The 18,477-nt window shown below is 49.0% G+C and overlaps 1 protein-coding gene across 2 annotated transcripts in view; it reads left to right on the top strand.

Moving 5' to 3' along the window:
- Nucleotides 1-18,477, top strand: part of FBXO11 (F-box protein 11) — a 91,468-nt gene that overhangs the window by 55,414 nt on the left and 17,577 nt on the right. Inside the window, exons 2-7 of one of the 2 annotated variants that reach the window (XM_038751069.1) lie at nt 8,327-8,454; nt 9,077-9,158; nt 9,666-9,807; nt 12,465-12,594; nt 15,556-15,639; nt 15,728-15,860. In XM_038751069.1, the coding sequence (XP_038606997.1) occupies nt 8,347-8,454; nt 9,077-9,158; nt 9,666-9,807; nt 12,465-12,594; nt 15,556-15,639; nt 15,728-15,860 (679 nt within the window). In that variant the 5' untranslated portion in view covers nt 8,327-8,346. Of the gene's footprint in view, nt 1-8,326; nt 8,455-9,076; nt 9,159-9,662; nt 9,808-12,464; nt 12,595-15,555; nt 15,640-15,727; nt 15,861-18,477 lie in introns of both variants that reach the window. The other variant, XM_038751068.1, reaches the window with a different exon arrangement.

Raw genomic sequence — 18,477 nt, 5'->3', positions numbered from 1 at the left:
GTCTCGCCCCAGCTGTGTTGGAAACAGTTGTCAGGCTTGGACCTCGACCGTGAGACGAAAACGGGGTTTCCCAAACACAGTCGCGACACTAGCCCGGATTTCCCTTCCAGTGGCGCCGTGGGTGAGTGGTATGGACGTGTAGCTCGATCAATCAATCGTATTGATTGATTGATTGATTACTGTGCACTTACTAGACTTCTTCTAGACTGTGAGCCCACTGTTGGGTCGGGACTGTCTCTATATGTGGCCAACTTGGACTTCCCAAGCGCTTAGTCCAGTGCTCTGCACACAGTAAGCGCTCAATACATACGATTGATTGATTACTATGTGCAAAGCACCGTTCTAAGCGCTGGGGAGGTTACAAGGTGATCTGTTGGGTAGGGACTATCTCTATCTTTTGCCAGCTTGGACTTCCCAAGCGCTTAGTCCAGTGCTCTGCACACAGTAAGCGCTCAATAAATACGATTGTAGAAGAAGGAAGGTTGTCCCACGGGGGGCTCACAGTCTTCATCCCCATTTTCCAGGTGAGAGAACTGAGGCCCTTTTAAATAATGATGGCATTTATCAAAGCGCCTACTATGTGCAAAGCCCTGTTCTAAGCGCTGGGGAGGTTACGAGGTGATCTGTCGGGTAGGGACCGTCTCTGTATGTTGCCAGCTTGGACTTCCCAAGCGCTTAGTACAGTGCTCGGCACACAGTAAACGCTCAATAAATACGATTTTAGAAGAAGGAAGGTTGTCCCACGGGGGGCTCACAGTCTTAATCCCCATTTTCCAGGTGAGGGAACTGAGGCCCTTCTAAATAATGACGGCGTTTATTAAAGCGCTTACTATGTGCAAAGCACCGTTCTAAGCGCTGGGGAGGTTACAAGGTGATCAGGTTGTCCCACGGCGGGGCTCACAGTCTTCATCCCCATTTTCCAGGTGAGAGAACTGAGACCCTCCTAAGTAATGACGGCATTTATTAAGCGCTTACTATGTGCAAAGCACCGTTCTAAGCGCTGGGGAGGTTACAAGGTGGTGAGGTTGTCCCACGGTGGGGGCTCACAGTCTTCATCCCCATTTTCCAGGTGAGAGAACTGAGGCCCTTCTAAATAATGATGGCGTTTATTAAAGCGCTTACTATGTGCAAAGCACCGTTCTAAGCGCTGGGGAGGTTACAAGGTGATCAGGTTGTCCCACGGCGGGGCTCACAGTCTTCATCCCCATTTTCCAGGTGAGAGAACTGAGACCCTTCTAAATAATGACGGCATTTATTAAGCGCTTACTATGTGCAAAGCACTGTTCTAAGTGCTGGGGAGGTTACAGGGTGATCAGGTTGTCCCACGGTGGGGGCTCACAGTCTTCATCCCCATTTTCCAGGTGAGGGAACTGAGGCCCTTCTAAATAATGATGGCATTTATTAAAGCGCTTACTATGTGCACTGTTCTAAGTGCTGGGGAGGTTACAAGTTTACTTCACTTCTCTGTGCCTCAGTTCCCTCATCTGTAAAATGGGGATGACTCTGAGCCCCCCATGGGACAACCTGATCACCTGGTAACCTCCCCAGCGCTTAGAACAGTGCTTGGCACATAGTAAGCGCTTAATAAATGCCATTATTATAATTATTATTATTAACGGCTGGAGGGGTGCCAACCAGATAGCCCACCGCCGTGGGGGTTGTTCACAGGTGGACTCGGGGGATCCGAGAGAGGAGAGAGGACGATCCACGTCCTTCCCCTCGCCGGAATTCCCTCCCTCCGCACATCCGCCAAACTCTCTCTCTTCCTCCCTTCCAAGCCCTCCTGAGAGCTCACCTCCTCCGGGAGGCCTTCCCAGACTGAGCTCCCTTTTTCCTCTCCTCCTCCCCATCCCCCCCACCCTACCTGCTTCCCCTCCCCACAGCACCTGGATATAGGTTTGGACAGATTTATTATTCTATTTATTTAACTTGTACATACTTACTATTCTATTTATTTTCTTTTGTTAATATGTTTTGTTTTGTTGTCCGCCTTCCCCTTCTAGACTGTGAGCCCGCCGTTGGGTAGGGACCGCCTCTAGATGTTGCCAACTTGGACTTCCCAAGCGCTTAGTCCAGTGCTCTGCACACAGTAAGCGCTCAATAAATACCATTGAATGAATGAATGAATGAATTTATTACTCTACTTTACTTGGACATATTTACTCTTCTATTTATTTTCTTTTGTTAATATGTTTTGTTTTGTTATCCGTCTCCCCCTTCTAAACTGTGAGCCCGCTGTTGGGTAGGGACCGTCTCTAGATGTTGCCAACTTGGACTTCCCAAGCGCTTAGTACAGTGCTCTGCACACAGTAAGCGCTCAATAAATACGATTGATTGATTTTGTTGTCTGTCTTCCCCTTCTAGACTGTGAGCCCGCTGTTGGGTAGGGACCGTCTCTAGATGTTGCCAACTTGGACTTCCCAAGTGCTTAGTCCAGTGTTCTGCACACAGTAAGCGCTCAATAAATACGATTGATTGATTGATTGATTATTACTCTATTTATTACTCTGTTTTATTTATTTATTTAGTTTACTTGTAGATATCTATTCTATTTATTTTATTTTGTTAGTATGTTTGGCTTTGTATTCTGTCTCCCCCTTCTAGACTGTGAGCCCGCTGTTGGGTAGGGACCGTCTCTAGATGTTGCCAACTTGTACTTCCCAAGCGCTTAGTCCAGTGCTCTGCACACAGTAAGCGCTCAATAAATACGATTGACTGATTGATGATTGATTGATTTTGTTGTCTGTCTCCCCCTTCTAGACTGTGAGCCCGCTGTCGGGTAGGGACCGTCTCTAGATGTTGCCGACTTGGACTTCCCAAGCGCTTAGTCCAGTGCTCTGCACACAGTAAGCGCTCAGTAAATACGATTGAATGAATGAATGAATGACGGATTTATTATTCTATTTCTTTTACTTGTCCATATTTACTCTTCTATTTATTCCGTTAACGCTGTGCACCTAGCTTTAATTCCGTTTGTTCTGACGACTCGAACCCCGTCCACCTGTTCTGTTTTGTCGTCCGTCTCCCCCTTCTAGACTAGTCGGGTAGGGACCGTCGACTTGGACTTCCCCAGCGCTTATTCATTCATTCGATCGTATTTATTGGGCGCTTACTGCGTGCAGAGCACTGTACTAAGCGCTTGGGAAGCCCAAGCTGGCAGCGTATAGTCCAGTGCTCTGCGCACAGTCAGCGCTCAGTAAGTGCGATTGAATGAATGAACGGATGAGAGGGTGGCCGTGGGAGCCCGCCCCGGTTCCCTCAGTGATCATCGGTGGCTCAGGCACACTTCCATTTATCCAGTCGTATTTATTGAGCGCTTACTGTGTGCAGAGCACTGTACTAAGCGACCAGATGGCAAGCGCCTGCTGGCTGCTGTGGGGGTGGGAGGAGGTGGTGGGGGGGCCGGGAGGGGCTGCAGACAAGCCCCTCACATCTTGGCTCACTCCTCTCTCTCTCCCTGATTTCCCAAGGGGTTAATAATAATAATAATAATAATAGCATTTATTAAGCGCTTACTATGTGCAGAGCACTGTACTAAGCAACCAGATGGCAAGCGCCTGCTGGCTGCTGTGGGGGTGGGAGGAGGTGGTGGGGGGCCTGGAGGGGCTGCAGACAAGCCCCTCACATCTTGGCTCACTCCTCTCTCTCCCTGATTTCCCAAGGGGTTAATAATAATAGCATTTATTAAGCGCTTACTATGTGCAAAGCACTGTACTAAGCGACCAGATGGCAAGCGCCTGCTGGCTGCTGTGGGGGTGGGAGGAGGTGGGGGGGGGGCCGGGAGGGGCTGCAGGCAAGCCCCTCACATCTTGGCTCACTCCTCTCTCTCTCCCCCTGATTTCCCAAGGGGTTAATAATAATAATAATAATAATAATAATAATGGCATTTATTAAGCGCTTACTATGTGCAAAGCACTGTTCTAAGCGCTGGCAGGAGAGAAGAGCAGGAGAAGCAGCGTGGCTCGGTGGAAAGAGCCGGGGCTCTGGAGTCCGAGGTCAGGGGTTCAAATCCCAGCTCCGCCGCTCGTCAGCTGGGTGACTTTGGGCAAGTCCCTTCTCTGGGCCTCAGTGACCTCGTCTGGAAAATGGGGATGAAGGCTGGGACAACCTGATCGCCTTGTAACCTCCCCAGCGCTTAGAACAGTGCTTTGCACGTAGTAAGCGCTTAATAAATGCCATCGTTATTATTGTTAAGTAGAAAGCCACGGGAGAGAAACGCTGATTCACGATAATAATAATAAGTGCTTAATCAATCAATCAATTATATTTATTGAGCGCTTACTGTGTGCAGAGTGCTGTACTAAGCGCTTGGGAAGTACAAGTTGGCTTAAGAAATGCCATCATTATTATTATTAAGTAGAAAGCCACGGGAGAGAAACCCTGATTCACAATAATAATAATAGTAAGTGCTTAATAAATGTCATCATTATTACTATTAAGTAGAAAGCCTCCGGAGAGAAACCCTAATTAACAACAATAATAATAATAGTATGCGTTTAATAAATGCCATCATTATTACTATTAAGTAGAAAGCCCTGGGAGAGAAACCCTGATTAACAATAATAATAATAGTAAGCGCTTAATAAATGCCATCATTATTACTATTAAGTAGAAAGCCACGGAAGAGAAACCTGATTAACAGTAATAATAATAGTAAGCGCTTAATAAATGCCATCATTATTATTATTAAGTAGAAAGGAACGGGAGAGAAACCCTAACAATAATAATAATAGTAAGCGCTTAATCAACGCCATCATTATTACTATTAAGTAGAAAGCCACGGGAGAGAAACCCTGACTAACAATAATAATAATAGTAAGTGCTTAATAAATGCCATCGTTATTACTATTTAGTAGAAAGCCACGGGAGAGAAACCCTGATTAACAATAATAATAGTAAGCGCTGAATAAATGCCATCGTTATTACTATTAAGTAGAAAGCCACGGGAGAGAAACCCTGATTAACAATAATAATAATAGTAAGCGCTTAATAAATGCCATCATTATTACTATTTAGTAGAAAGCCACGGGAGAGAAACCCTGATTAACAATAATAATAGTAAGCGCTGAATAAATGCCATCGTTATTACTATTAAGTAGAAAGCCACGGGAGAGAAACCCTGATTAACAATAATAATAATAGTAAGCGCTTAATAAATGCCATCATTATTACTGTTTAGTAGAAAGCCACGGGAGAGAAACCCTGATTAACAATAATAATAGTAAGCGCTGAATAAATGCCATCGTTATTACTATTAAGTAGAAAGCCACGGGAGAGAAACCCTGATTAACAATAATAATAATAGTAAGCGCTTAATAAATGCCATCATTATTACTATTTAGTAGAAAGCCACGGGAGAGAAACCATGATTAACAATAATAATAATAGTAAGCGCTGAATAAATGCCATCATTATTACTATTAAGTAGAAAGCCTCCAGAGAGAAACCCTGATTAACAATAATAATAATAATAGTCAGCGCTTAATAAATGCCATCATTATTACTATTAAGTAGAAAGCCACAGGAGAAAAACCCTGATGACAATAATAATAATAATAATAATAATGATGGCATTTGTTAAGCGCTTACTATGTGCAATGCGCTGATACAAGGCGATCAGACGGTAAGCACTCAATAAACACCACCGGTTGAGTTCTTTCCTCTTGGCTTATTTTGGAACGGACACCTGCACCACGGAGCATTGAGCGCAAGGTGGGAATTTTCAACTGATTCCGGACAGAGCCCAGGCCTGGGAGAAAGAGGACCCTGGTTCTCATCCCGTCTCCGCGTGACCTTGAGCAAGTCATTTCACTGCTCTGAGCCTGTTTCCTCATCTGTAAAATGGGGTTTCGGCTTGTGAGCCCTCTGAGGGGCAGGGACCGTGTCCAACCCAACAGACTTGTACCTACCCTGGTGTCTAGAATGAGGCTCGGCACATAATAATAATAATAATAATAATAATAATAATAATAATAATAATAATAAGTCATTTATTAAGTGCTTATTAGGTGCAATAATAATGTCATTTATTAAGCACTTATTTGCAAAGCACTGTTCTAAGCACTGGGGAGGTTACAAGGTGATCAGGTTGTCCCACGGGGGGCTCACAGTCTTCATCCCCATTTTACAGGTGAGGTCACTGAGGCCCAGAGAAGTGAAGTGACTGGCCCAGAGTCACACAGCTGACAGTTGGCAGAGCTGGGATTTGAACCCATGACCTCTGACTCCAAAGCCCGGGCTCTTTCCACTGAGCCACGCTGCTTCTCTAGTAAGCGCTTAGCGAATACCTTAATCAAAGGAGAATGGTTGGGAGTTCAAGGGAAGTGGCTCAGTGGAAAGAGCTCGGGCTTTGGAGTCAGAGGTCATGGGTTCAAATCCCCGCCCTGCCAATTGTCAGCTGGGTGACTTTGGGCAAGTCACTTCACTTCTCTGTGCCTCAGTTGCCTCATCTGGAAAATGGGGATTGACTGTGAGCCCCCCCCGTGGGACAACCTGATCACCTTGTAACCTCCCCAGTGCTTAGAACAGTGCTTTGCACATAGTAAGCGCTTAGTAAATGCCATTATAAAAGAGGAGAATTGTGTCTCTGGAGCAGGGATGGGAACTGAGTGGGTAGGGAAAGGGATAAAATGGAGAGAAAAAAGCACCTGGTTGCAATTAGCCTGAGGTAGACAGGGATTTAGCTGATTGCCAGGAATTTAAAAGGTCAGGAGGTAAGGCTGGGGATGTGGGTAGAGGCTCAGGTGACAATCAATTAATGGTATTTATTGAGCGCTTACTGGGTGCAGAGCACTGAATTAAGCGTTTATGATGGCATTTATTAAGCGCTTACTACGTGCAAAGCACTGTTCTAAGCGCTGGGGAGGTCACAAGGTGATCAGGTTGTCCCGTGGGGGGCTCACAGTCTGTAATCCCCGTTTTCCAGATGAGGGAACTGAGGCCCAGAGAAGAGAAGCGACTTGCACAAAGTCACCCAGCTGGCAATTGGCGGAGCCGGGATTTGAACCCATAATAATAAAATAATAATAATAATAATAATAATAACAACATTTATTAAGCGCTTACTATGTGCAAAGCACTGTTCTAAGCGCTGGGGAGGTTACAAGATGATCAGGTTGTCCCACGGGGGGCTCACAGTCTTTAATCCCTGTTTTCCAGATGAGGGAACTGAGGCCCAGAGAAGCGAAGCGACTTGCCCAAAGTCACCCAGCTGACAATTGGCGGAGCCAGGATTTAACCCATAACAATAATAATAATAATAACAACAACAACAACATTTATTAAGTGCATACTATGTGCAAAGCACTGTTCTAAGCGCTGGGGAGGTCACAAGGTGATCAGGTTGTCCCGTGGGGGGCTCACAGTCTTTAATCCCCGTTTTCCAGATGAGGGAACTGAGGCCCAGAGAAGAGAAGCGACTTGCCCAAAGTCACCCAGCTGGCAATTGGCGGAGCCGGGATTTGAACCCATAATAATAAAATAATAATAATAATAATAATAATAACAACATTTATTAAGCGCTTACTATGTGCAAAGCACTGTTCTAAGCGCTGGGGAGGTTACAAGATGATCAGGTTGTCCCACGGGGGGCTCACAGTCTTTAATCCCCGTTTTCCAGATGAGGGAACTGAGGCCCAGAGAAGCGAAGCGACTTGCCCAAAGTCACCCAGCTGACAAGTGGCAGAGTCGGGATTTGAACCCATGACCTCTGCCTCCAAAGCCCGGGCTCTTTCCACTGAGCCACGCTGCTTCTCCTTTGGGAGAGTACAGTATAAGAAAGTTGGCAGAAACCTTCCCTGCCCGCAAGGAGCTTACCAGGCTGGAGTCTTCTAGACTGTGAGCCCACAGTTGGGTAGGGACCGTCTCTATATGTTGCCAACTTGGACTTCCCAAGCGCTTAGTCCAGTGCTCTGCACACAGTAAGCGCTCAGTAAAGACGATCGAATGAACGAATGAATGGAGGACAGAATTTAATATTTTTCTTTTTTGTGGTATCGGTGAAAGCGCTTACTCTTCTCCAGGCTGGGGTAGCTACGACAGGCTGGTCGGTTTAACGTGTCTGTCGTTCTGTTGAACCCTCCCGAGCTCCCAGCACAGTGCTCTGCACAAAGTAAGCGCCCAATAAGTGTGAATGAATGGCACGGTCCACCTCCCACCGGCGCGGGGTAAGAATCGTTGGCCATTCGTCGCTTTTTCCGTCTCGCGCCCGTTTTCGAATCGGCCCGCCGTGTCATTAAGCACAGGCCGCACGGTCCGAGTGGCGACGCCGGGCCCCGGCGCGTCCGGCGGGGCTGACGGTCGTGGCGGTTGTCGTTTCTTCGGACAGATGACGATGTGCCTGCAGATATGGTCGCAGAAGAATCTGGTCCTGGCGCACAAAACAGTCCCTACCAGCTTCGTCGCAAAACCCTTTTGCCTAAAAGAACAGCTTGTCCTGCAAAGAGCAGCATGGAGGTAAGGCCCTCGCGCTTGGCTCTGGTGTCGGAGGCGGGGTGAGGCCCGGGCGGCTCGATCTGCGGTCGGCGCGCGTCACCGGGGGCTCGGGGGCTTACAGGGGAAGGGGACCACCGAAGACCCAATCTGAAAAACGACTGTGCTAAGCGCTTAGTCCAGTGCTGTGCACACAGTAAGCGCTCAATAAAGACGATCGATGATGATGATGATGACTGTCAACGAGGAGACTTTTCATCATCATCATCAATCGTATTTATTTGCACACAGTAAGCGCTCAATAAATACGATTGATTGATTGATTGATTATTGAGCGCTTACTATGTGCAGAGCACTGGACTAAGCGCTTGGGAAGTACAAATTGGCAACATATAGAGACGGTCCGTACCCACCAGTGGGCTCACAGTCTAAAAGGGGGAGACGGAGAACAAAACCAAACATACTAACAAAATAAAATAAATAGGATAGATATGGACAAGTAAAATAAATAGAGTAAGAAATCTGTACAACCATATATACATATATACAGGTGCTGTGGGGAAGGGAAGGAGGTAAGATGGGGGGGATGGAGAGGGGGACGAGACTTGTCCCCCTTTTTTCAAACTCGTCTTGTTTTGGTTTCAAGGGGGCTTCCACTTCAACTACTGAAAACTTCGGGCATCGAGCCAAACGTGCCAGAGTGTCTGGAAAATCCCAAGACCTCTCAGGTAGATCTCCCCGTCGGACGGTAATAATGATGGTGGCGTTTATTAAGCGCTTGGCCCGTTCTAAGCGCTGGGGAGGTGGTACGGCGATCAGGTTGCCCCCCACCCGGGGGGCTCCCAGTCTTCATCCCCATTTTCCAGATGAGGGAACCGAGGCCCAGGGAAGTAAAGTGACTCGCCTGAAGTCACACAGCTCACAATTCAGATCTCGGCGGGGTGGGGAGGGAGGGAGGGAGGGGTTTCGCCTGAACTCCCGGGAATGCTAGGATGGGTTGGAAACGTAAAAATCCGAGGGTGACCGTGGGGCGTGACTAGGGGGAATCCGAGATCCGGATTTGGCTTTCTCCGGGGCGGCGCGGAAGGGGGCTCCGTGTTCGCGGCTGTCGTCACGGTCCCCCGGACCGGGCCGCTTCCCCCCGGCCCCGTAAGCTGACGGCCGAACCCGAGGGCCCCCGGAAAGGAACGGGGCGGCGAGCCCGCGTGGTGGTGGTGGTGGTGTCTTCACAGCAGCCCCCGCCGAACAGTACCTCCAGGAGAAGCTGCCGGATGAAGTGGTTCTGAAGATCTTCTCCTATCTGCTGGAGCAGGATCTCTGCCGAGCCGCTTGCGTGTGCAAGCGGTTCAGTGAGCTGGCTAACGATCCCATCTTGTGGTAAGCGAGGGGCCGCTCCCCGTTGGCGGGAGACGGATTCCGGGGACGGGAGGAGAGTCGAAGCCCCGCGTTGGGGGGTTGTAATTAACGGAGCCGAAGGGAAACCGAGGCCCCCGCCCCGGGGTGGGAGGGCGTCCGGTGGTCGCACGCGCGGTCCCTTCCCGTCCGGTCGGTCAGTCCTGTCCATCGAGCGCTCACTTTGGGCGGAGCACTGCACTTCGCACTCGGGAGAGGACAGTGCAACGGGCCCGTCCCCTGCCCTCGACGAGCTTAGCGTCTAGAAGGGGGAGACGGACCTTAATAGAAAGAAATTTCAGGCGAGCCGGGGGGGGAGAAGGGCTTTGGCCCGGGGCCTCGTGAGCCCACTGTCGGGTAGGGACCGTCTCTATATGTTGCCCACTTGGACTTCCCAAGCGCTTAGTCCAGTGCCCTGCACACAGTAAGCGCTCAATAAATACGATCGAATCAGTGAATGAATGAAAGGATGGCAGTCTGACCTTCGGCTCTTGATAAAACAAAACCAAAAGAATGATATTTGTTCAGCGCTTATTACGTGCCAGGCACCGTACTTAGCGCCGGGGTGGAGACGGGCTAATCGGGCCCGATATACAGTCCCTGTCCCTCATGGGCTCCCCGTCTTCACCCCCATTTTACAGATGAGGCACAGAGAAGTCAAGTGACTTGTCCAAGGTCCCCCAGCAGACAGCTGGCAGAGCCGGAATTAGAACCCACGACCTCTGACTCCCAAGCCCGGCCTCTTTCCACTGAGCCACGCTGCTTCGCAGTCTGTGGGGTCGCAGCCTGGGATTCATTCATGTGTTTATTTTATTCATTCGATCGTGTTTATTGAGCGCTTACTGTGTGCGGGGCACTGGACTAAGCGCTTGGGAAGTCCAAGTTGGCAACATATAGAGAGACGGTCCCTACCCAACAGCGGGCTCACAGTCTAGAAGGGGGAGGCAGAGAACAAAACAAAACATATTAACCAAGTAAAAATACGATTGATGATGATGAATAAAATAAATAGAATAAATATGTACAGATAAAATAAATAGAGTAATAAATACATACACACAAACATATATACAGGTGCTGTGGGGAAGGGAAGGAGGTAAGGCTGGGGGGATGGAGAGGGGGAGGATTTTATTCATTCAGTCGTGTTTATTGAGCGCTTACTGTGTGCAGAGCACTGGACTAAGCACTTGATTCCCAAAGCGGCCCCCACCCCGGGGCCTGTCGGGTTCATGGTGGGAACGGAGCCGTGGGGGTCTTGACCCCCCTCTAGCCGGGGGGGTAAGAGACAGGGAGGGTCCCTGTTGATCCCCCGGACTCCCACCGGTCACCAGAATTCGGGGAACCGCGGAGCCCGTCCCGGGTCTCTTCATTCATTCCTTCATTCAATCGTATTTATTCATTCATTCCTTCATTCAATCGTATTCATTCATTCATTCATTCATTCATTCATTCAGTCAATCGTATTTATTCATTCATTCCTTCATTCAATCGTATTTATTCATTCATTCAATCATATTTATTGAGCGCTTACTGTGTGCAGAGCACTGGACTAAGCGCTTGGGAAGGACAGGTCGGCAACATCTAGAGACGGTCCCTACCCAACATCATCATCATCATCAATTGTATTTATTGAGCGCTTACTGTGTGCAGAGCACTGTACTAAGCGCTTGGGAAGTACAAATTGGCAACATATAGAGACAGTCCCTGCCCAACAGTGGGCTCACAGTCTAAAAGGGGGAGACAGAGAACAAAACCAAACATACTAACAAAATAAATAGAATAGATATGGACAAGTAAAATAAATAAATAGAGTGATAAATATGTACAAACATATATACATATATACAGGTGCTGTGGGGAAGGGAAGGAAGTAAGGCGGGGGCGATGGAGAGGGGGACGAGGGGGAGAGGAGGGAAGGGGCTCAGTCTGGGAAGGCCTCCTGGAGGAGGTGAGCTCTCAGTAGGGCCTTGAAGGGAGGAAGAGAGCGAGCTTGGCGGATGGGCAGAAGGATTGGGGGCATTCCGGGCCCGGGGGAGGACGTGGGCCGGGGGTCGATGGCGGGACGGGCGAGAATGAGGTACGGGGAGGAGATTAGCAGCAGAGGAGCGGAGGGTTTGGGCTGGGCTATAGAAGGAGAGAAGGGAGGTGAGGGAGGAGGGGGCGAGGGGATGGATAGACAGAGGCCCAGGGTGAGGAGTTCACGGTCTAGAAGGGGGAGACGGACAACGGAACAAAATGTATTAACAAGAGAAAATAAATAGAATAACTGGGCACCAATAAAATAAATAAATAAATAAATAGAGTAATCAATCCGTACAAACATATATACAGATGCTGTGGGGAGGGGAAGGAGGTAAGGTGGTGGGGGATGGGGTTCCGTTGACGTAGCGCCCGGGGAAGGGTTGGCCCGGCCCTCGGCGTCGCCGAACCGGATGGGAGGCGAGGGGCGGATGGGAATGTCGGCCTTTTCCTTGGCCCTTCTCCTCCTCTCCTCCCCTCACGCCCTCCGTTGCTCCCTCCAGATGCCACTTGGCATCCGCCGGTGCTCTAGGAAGCCGTAACGGGCGGCCTCCGGGGCCTACCGTTCAAAGCGGCGACTCTGAAGGGACTCACCCACCGGCGCTCTTTTCCCTCCCCTTCAGGAAGCGTTTATACATGGAGGTGTTCGAGTACACGCGGCCCATGCTGCATCCAGAACCCGGCAAGTTCTATCAGATTAATCCGGAAGAATACGAGCATCCCAATCCTTGGAAAGAAAGCTTCCAGCAGTTGGTACGGAACCGGGGCTTAAGTCTGATTCTGCTTATCGCCGTTGACGCTGCCGATGCCTGTCGTTTCGTTGTCCGTCTTCCCCCTTCTCGACCGCGAGCCCGTTGCGGGGGTAGGGATTGTCTCCATCTGTTGCCGGATTGAATTTTCCAAGCGCTTAGTCCGGTGCTGTTCTAGACCTGAGAAGCAGCGTGGCTCAGTGGAAAGAGCCCGGGCTTTGGAGTCAGAGGTCATGGGTTCCAATCCCGGCTCTGCCACATGTCTGCTGTGTGACCTTAGGCAAGTCACTTAACTTCTCTGAGCCTCAGTTACCTCATCTGTAAAATGAGGATGAAGACCGTGAGCCCCACGTGGGACAACCTGATCACCTTGTAACTTCCCCAGCACTTAGAACAGTGCTTTGCACATAGTAAGCGCTTAACAAATGCCAACATTATTATTATTATTATTATTAGACCGGGAGCCCGTTGTCAGGTAGGGACCGTCTCTGTTGCCGACTTGGACTTCCCAAGCGCTTAGTCCAGTGCCCCGCACACACAGTGAGCGCTCAATGAATACGATGGATGAATGCTCTGCACACGGTGAGCGCTCAATAAATACGATTGAATGAATGCTCAGCACATGGTGAGCGCTCAGTGAATACAACTGAATGAATTGTACCCCGCCCGCGAGCTGGGGTTGGAAGCAGGAAAAAGCATTAAGCTGGAATCCAACGCGCAGATGGGGTTTTACTTCCGGGTGACCTGCAAGGAAGAAAAATCCCTCCGGAACAATAAGAAGTTTAACACGCTGGACATCCAGAGGAACGGCGTCAAATTCACCGACAGGTTTGACGGCCTACGCTCGCTCATTCGTTCGGTGATATTTGTTGAGCGCTTACCGGGTATATATCATCATCAGTCGTATTTATTGAGCGCTTACTGTGTGCAGAGCACTGTGCTAAGCGCTTGGGAGGTGCACATTGGCAACATATAGAGACAGTCCCTACCCAACAGTGGGCTCACAGTCTAAAAACGTGTGCATATAGCTCTAATTCTGTTTATTCTGACGGTTTTGACACCTGTCTACCTGTTTTGTTGTCTGTCTCCCCCGTCTAGACTGTGAGCCCGTTTTTGGGTAGGGACCGTCTCTATATGTTGCTGACTTGTGCTTCCCAAGCGCTTAGTACAGTGATCTGCACACAGTAAGCGCTCAATAAATACGATCGAATGAATGAATGAATGAATGCTCTGCACATGGTGAGCGCTCAATAAATACGATTGAATGAATGAATGAATGCTCTGCACACGGTGAGCGCTCAATAAATACGATTGAATGAATGCCCTGCACACGGTGAGCGCACAGTAAATACGATCGAATGAATGAACACAAGATAGACGCGTGTGCCGGCTGGGGGATTGAAGCTGACCCGGAGACAACGAACGGTGTCTGTCCGTCTACGCGGAGGGGGCTGGGGCGATAAAAATAAGTCGGCCCGTACATGTCAGACCGCCCTCCGCAACGCCTGCCTGCAGTTGTCGGGGTTGGCGAAGTTGCCGTGTGTGATCTGTTTACAGTCTCATCTGTGTTGGGTTCCAACCTCATAGTAATAATGGTGAAAAGGGTGATATGTGTTAATCAATCAATCGTATTTATTGAGCGCTTACTGTGTGCAAAGCACCATACTAAGCACTTGGGAAGTACAAGTTGGCAACATATAGAGACGGTCCCTACCCAACAGTGGGCTCCGACTGCGTGCCGAGCACCTTACGAGGCGCCGGGGGAGAGCGTCGGGTCACTCGCTTTCTTTTTGACACCCAACTTGGGGGACTTTGGTCATTGGAGTTTAATATGACTGGGGGTCTTATCACAGTCTCTTGATCAGTAGCGCTTATCAAATTCATTCAACCGTATTTATTGAGCGCTTACTGTGTGCAGAGCACTGGACTAAGCGCTTGGGAAGTCCAAGTTGGCAGCATATGGAGACGGTCCCTACCCGTGGGGATGAAGACTGTGAGCCCCACGTGGGACAACCTGATCACCTCGTAATAATGATAATAACAATCATGATGGCATTTATTAAGTGCTTTCTATGTGCAAAGCACATAGGGAGGGTACAAGGTGACCAGGTTGTCCCACGGGGGGCTCACAGTCTTAATCCCCATTTTACAGATGAGGTAACTGAGGCCCAGAGAAGTTAAGCGTCGACTGCGTGCCGAGCACCGTGCGAGGCGCTGGGGGAGAAAATGGTGATGTGTGTTAAGCGTCGACTGCGCGCCGAGCACCTTACGAGGCGCTGGGGGAGAGCGTCAGGTCACTCGCTTTCTTTTTGACACCCAACTTGGGGGACTTTGGTCGTTGGAGTTTAATAGGACTGGGTCTTCTCACAGTCTGTCGATCAGTAGCGCTCATCAAATGCCTTCTGGGCGCGCAGTACTGTATTAAGCACTTGGGAGAGGACAGTGGCGGTCGAATCAGCCCGCCGAGCGCTCTCCTGGCTGCGGAATTCCGTACTGAGCGCTTGGGAAAGTACAGAGCCTTCCCACCAGAAAGACCCGAATGGAAGGAGACGTCGGTTTTAGAATAGCGAATTAACCCAGTCGAGTCGGAATCATCCTTAATTTCCCCAGATAGCGCTCAACGACCCTAATCATCGTCATCAGTGGTATTTCTTGTCAACTTGGGTGTTGTGTGACCTTGGGGAAGTCACTTGACTGCTCTGTGCCTCAGTTCCCTCATCCGGAAAAGGGGGATGAAGACCGTGAGCCCCACGTGGGACAACCTGATTGCGTTGTGTGTCCCCCCCCCCCCCCGCACATAGTAAGCGCTTAACAAATACCATCATTATTTTGATTATTACTATTACCGGACATTTACAGTGTGCAGAGCACTGTACTAAGCGCTTGGGAGAGTACAATATAGCAGTGAGCCTTCCACTCTGGGAGTCCCTGATGTTGCCGCTGACCTTTCCCGTGGCCATTTCAGTACAAAGGAGCCCACGTCAAGCCGGGATTTGCCGAACACTTCTACAGCAATCCTGCAAGATATAAAGGAAGAGAAAACATGTTGGTACGTTGTTTTCCCGGCGCGGCTTCCCCGCGGGCCCTTGGAGGGACCCCCGTGGCTTCCCGCTCATCCCGTTTCGCCTGTCTTCCAGTATTACGACACCATCGAGGACGCCCTGGGAGGCGTGCAAGAAGCTCACTTCGACGGGCTGATCTTCGTTCACTCCGGCATCTACACCGACGAGTGGATTTACATCGAGTCTCCCATCACCATGATCGGCGCAGGTATTCCATGCGAAAGGCGGCGCCATCCGAGGTGGAAAGCCGGCCTCCCGGATGGATTCACTCATTCGTTCATTCAGTCGTATTTATTGAGCGCTTACTGTGTGCAGAGCACTGGACTAAGCGCTTGGGAAAGACAAGTTGGCAACATAGAGAGACGGTCCCTACCCGACGGTGGGCTCACAGTCGGAGAAGTCACGTTTACGGAGCGCTTACCGTGTGCCGAGCGCTGGACTCACCGCCCGGGAGGGGACGTTAGGATGGAGTTGGTAGGGATGTTCCCTGCCCCCGTTAACTTTGAGTCCGGGCGGGGAGACGGACGGGAATTTAGGTGGGTTACGGATGTGGATGTAAGTGCCGAGGGAAGGGAGAAGAGGAAATCCAAGCGCACGGGCGACGCAGAAGGGAATGGGAGAAGAGAAAGCCAGGGCCTAGTCGGGAAGGCCGCCAGGTGAAGTCCAGTCGGGGAAAAGTTCCGGGTGGTTGCGTCCGGGCGTCGGATCTCTGTCGGCAAGGCAGGACAGGGTGACGGAATTCATTCAGTCATTCATTCAGTCGTATTTATTGAGCGCTTACTGTGTGCAGAGCGCCGGACTAAGCGCTTGGGAAGTCCAAGGTGGCAACATCTAGAGACGGTCCCTACCCGACAGCGGGCTCACAGTCTAGAAGGGGGAGACGGACAACAAAACAGAACATATTAACAAAAGAAAGTCAATAGAATAAATTCATTCATTCATTCAATTGTATTGAGCGCTTACTGTGTGCAGAACACTGTACTAAGCGCTTGGGAAGTACAAGTTGGCAACATATAGAGACGGTCCCTACCCAACAGCGGGCTCGCAGTCTAGAAGGGGGAGACAGAGAACAAAACCAAACATACTAACAAAATAAAATAAATAGAATAGATATGTACAGGTAAAATAAAGAGTAATAAATATGTGCAAACATACATACATATCTACAGGTATCTACCTATCCTAGACTAACTACCCCCTACAGCGCCTGACAGGTAGTAAATACCCCTCAAACTCATCATCAGATGATGATGATGATGGCATGTCGTATTTATTGAGCGCTTACTGTGTGCAGAGCACTGTACTAAACGCTTGGGAATAGGATAGTATATAGTATATTACACTACAGTATAGTACAGTATAGAGAAGCAGTGTGGTTCAGTGGCAAGAGCCCAGGCATTTGAGTCAGACATCAGGGGTTCGAATCCTCCTCCACCGCCTGTCACCTGTGTGACCTTGGGCAAGTCACTTCACTTCTCTGGGCCTCAGTTACCTCCTCTGCAAAATGGGGATGAAGACCGTGAGCCCCACGTGGGACAACCTGATCACCTTGTAAATTCCCCAGTGCTTAGTACAGTGCTTTGCATACAGTAAGCACTTAATAAATGCCATTATTATTATTACAAGTTGGCCACATAGTAAGCTTCGTACATAGAGTAAGCTTTGTACATAGTACAAATAAAATAAATAGGGTAATAAATCCGTACAAACATATATACATATATACAGGTGCTGTGGGGAGAGGAAGGAGGTAAGGCGGGGGGGAGAGGAGGAATGAATCTGGGAGGAGGGCTCAGCCCCCGGTCTGTTCTGTGATCTTGGTGTCTTCTCGACTGTAAATGAGCCCGAAGCTTACGATTATTAGTAGTCAATCAATCAATCAATCAATCAATCGTATTTATTGAGTGCTTACTGTGTGCAGAGCACTGGACTAAGCGCTTGGGAAGTCCAAGTTGGCAACATCTAGAGACGGTCCCTACCCAACAGTGGGCTCACGGTCTAGAAGGGGGAGACAGACAACAAAACAAAGCATATTAACAAAATAAAATAAAATAAATTCATTATTATTACTACCACTACTGCTGCCGTTATCAATCAGATCCATGCCTCTCCCCATAATAATAATAATGATGGCATTTATTAAGCACTTACTATGTGCAAAGCACTGTTCTAAGCACTGGGGCGGTTACAAGGTGATCAGTTGGTCCCACGGTGGGGGTTCACAGTCTCAGTCCCCATTTTCCAGATGAGGGAGCTGAGGCCCAGAGAAGCTGCCCAAAGTAAGAATAATAATAATAATAATAATAATAATGATGATGGCATTTGTTAAGCGCTTACTATGTGCAAAGCACTGTTCTAAGCGCTGGGGAGGTTACAAGGTGATCAGATTGTCCCACGTGGGGCTCACAGTCTTCATCCCCATTTTACAGATGAGGTCACTGAGGCCCAGAGAATAATAATAATAATAATAATAATAATAATAATAATAATAATGGCATTTGTTAAGCACTTACTATGTGCAAAGCACTGTTCTAAGCACTGGGGGGGTTACAAGGTGATCAGACTGTCCCACGTGGGGCTCACAGTCTTCATCCCCATTTTCCAGATGAGGTCACTGAGGCCCAGAGAATAGTAATAATAATAATAATGGCATTTGTTAAGCGCTTACTATGTGCAAAGCACTGTTCTAAGCGCTGGGGAGGTTCCAAGGTGATCAGACTGTCCTACGTGGGGCTCACAGTCTTTATCCCCATTTTACAGATGAGGTAACAGGCCCAGAGGATAATAATAATAATAATAATGGCATTTGTTAAGCGCTTACTATG

The sequence above is a fragment of the Tachyglossus aculeatus genome, chromosome 9 (genome assembly GCF_015852505.1).
Source record: "Tachyglossus aculeatus isolate mTacAcu1 chromosome 9, mTacAcu1.pri, whole genome shotgun sequence".
Taxonomy (NCBI): Eukaryota; Metazoa; Chordata; class Mammalia; order Monotremata; family Tachyglossidae; genus Tachyglossus; species Tachyglossus aculeatus.
This window is presented reverse-complemented; position numbering and strand designations above follow the sequence as displayed.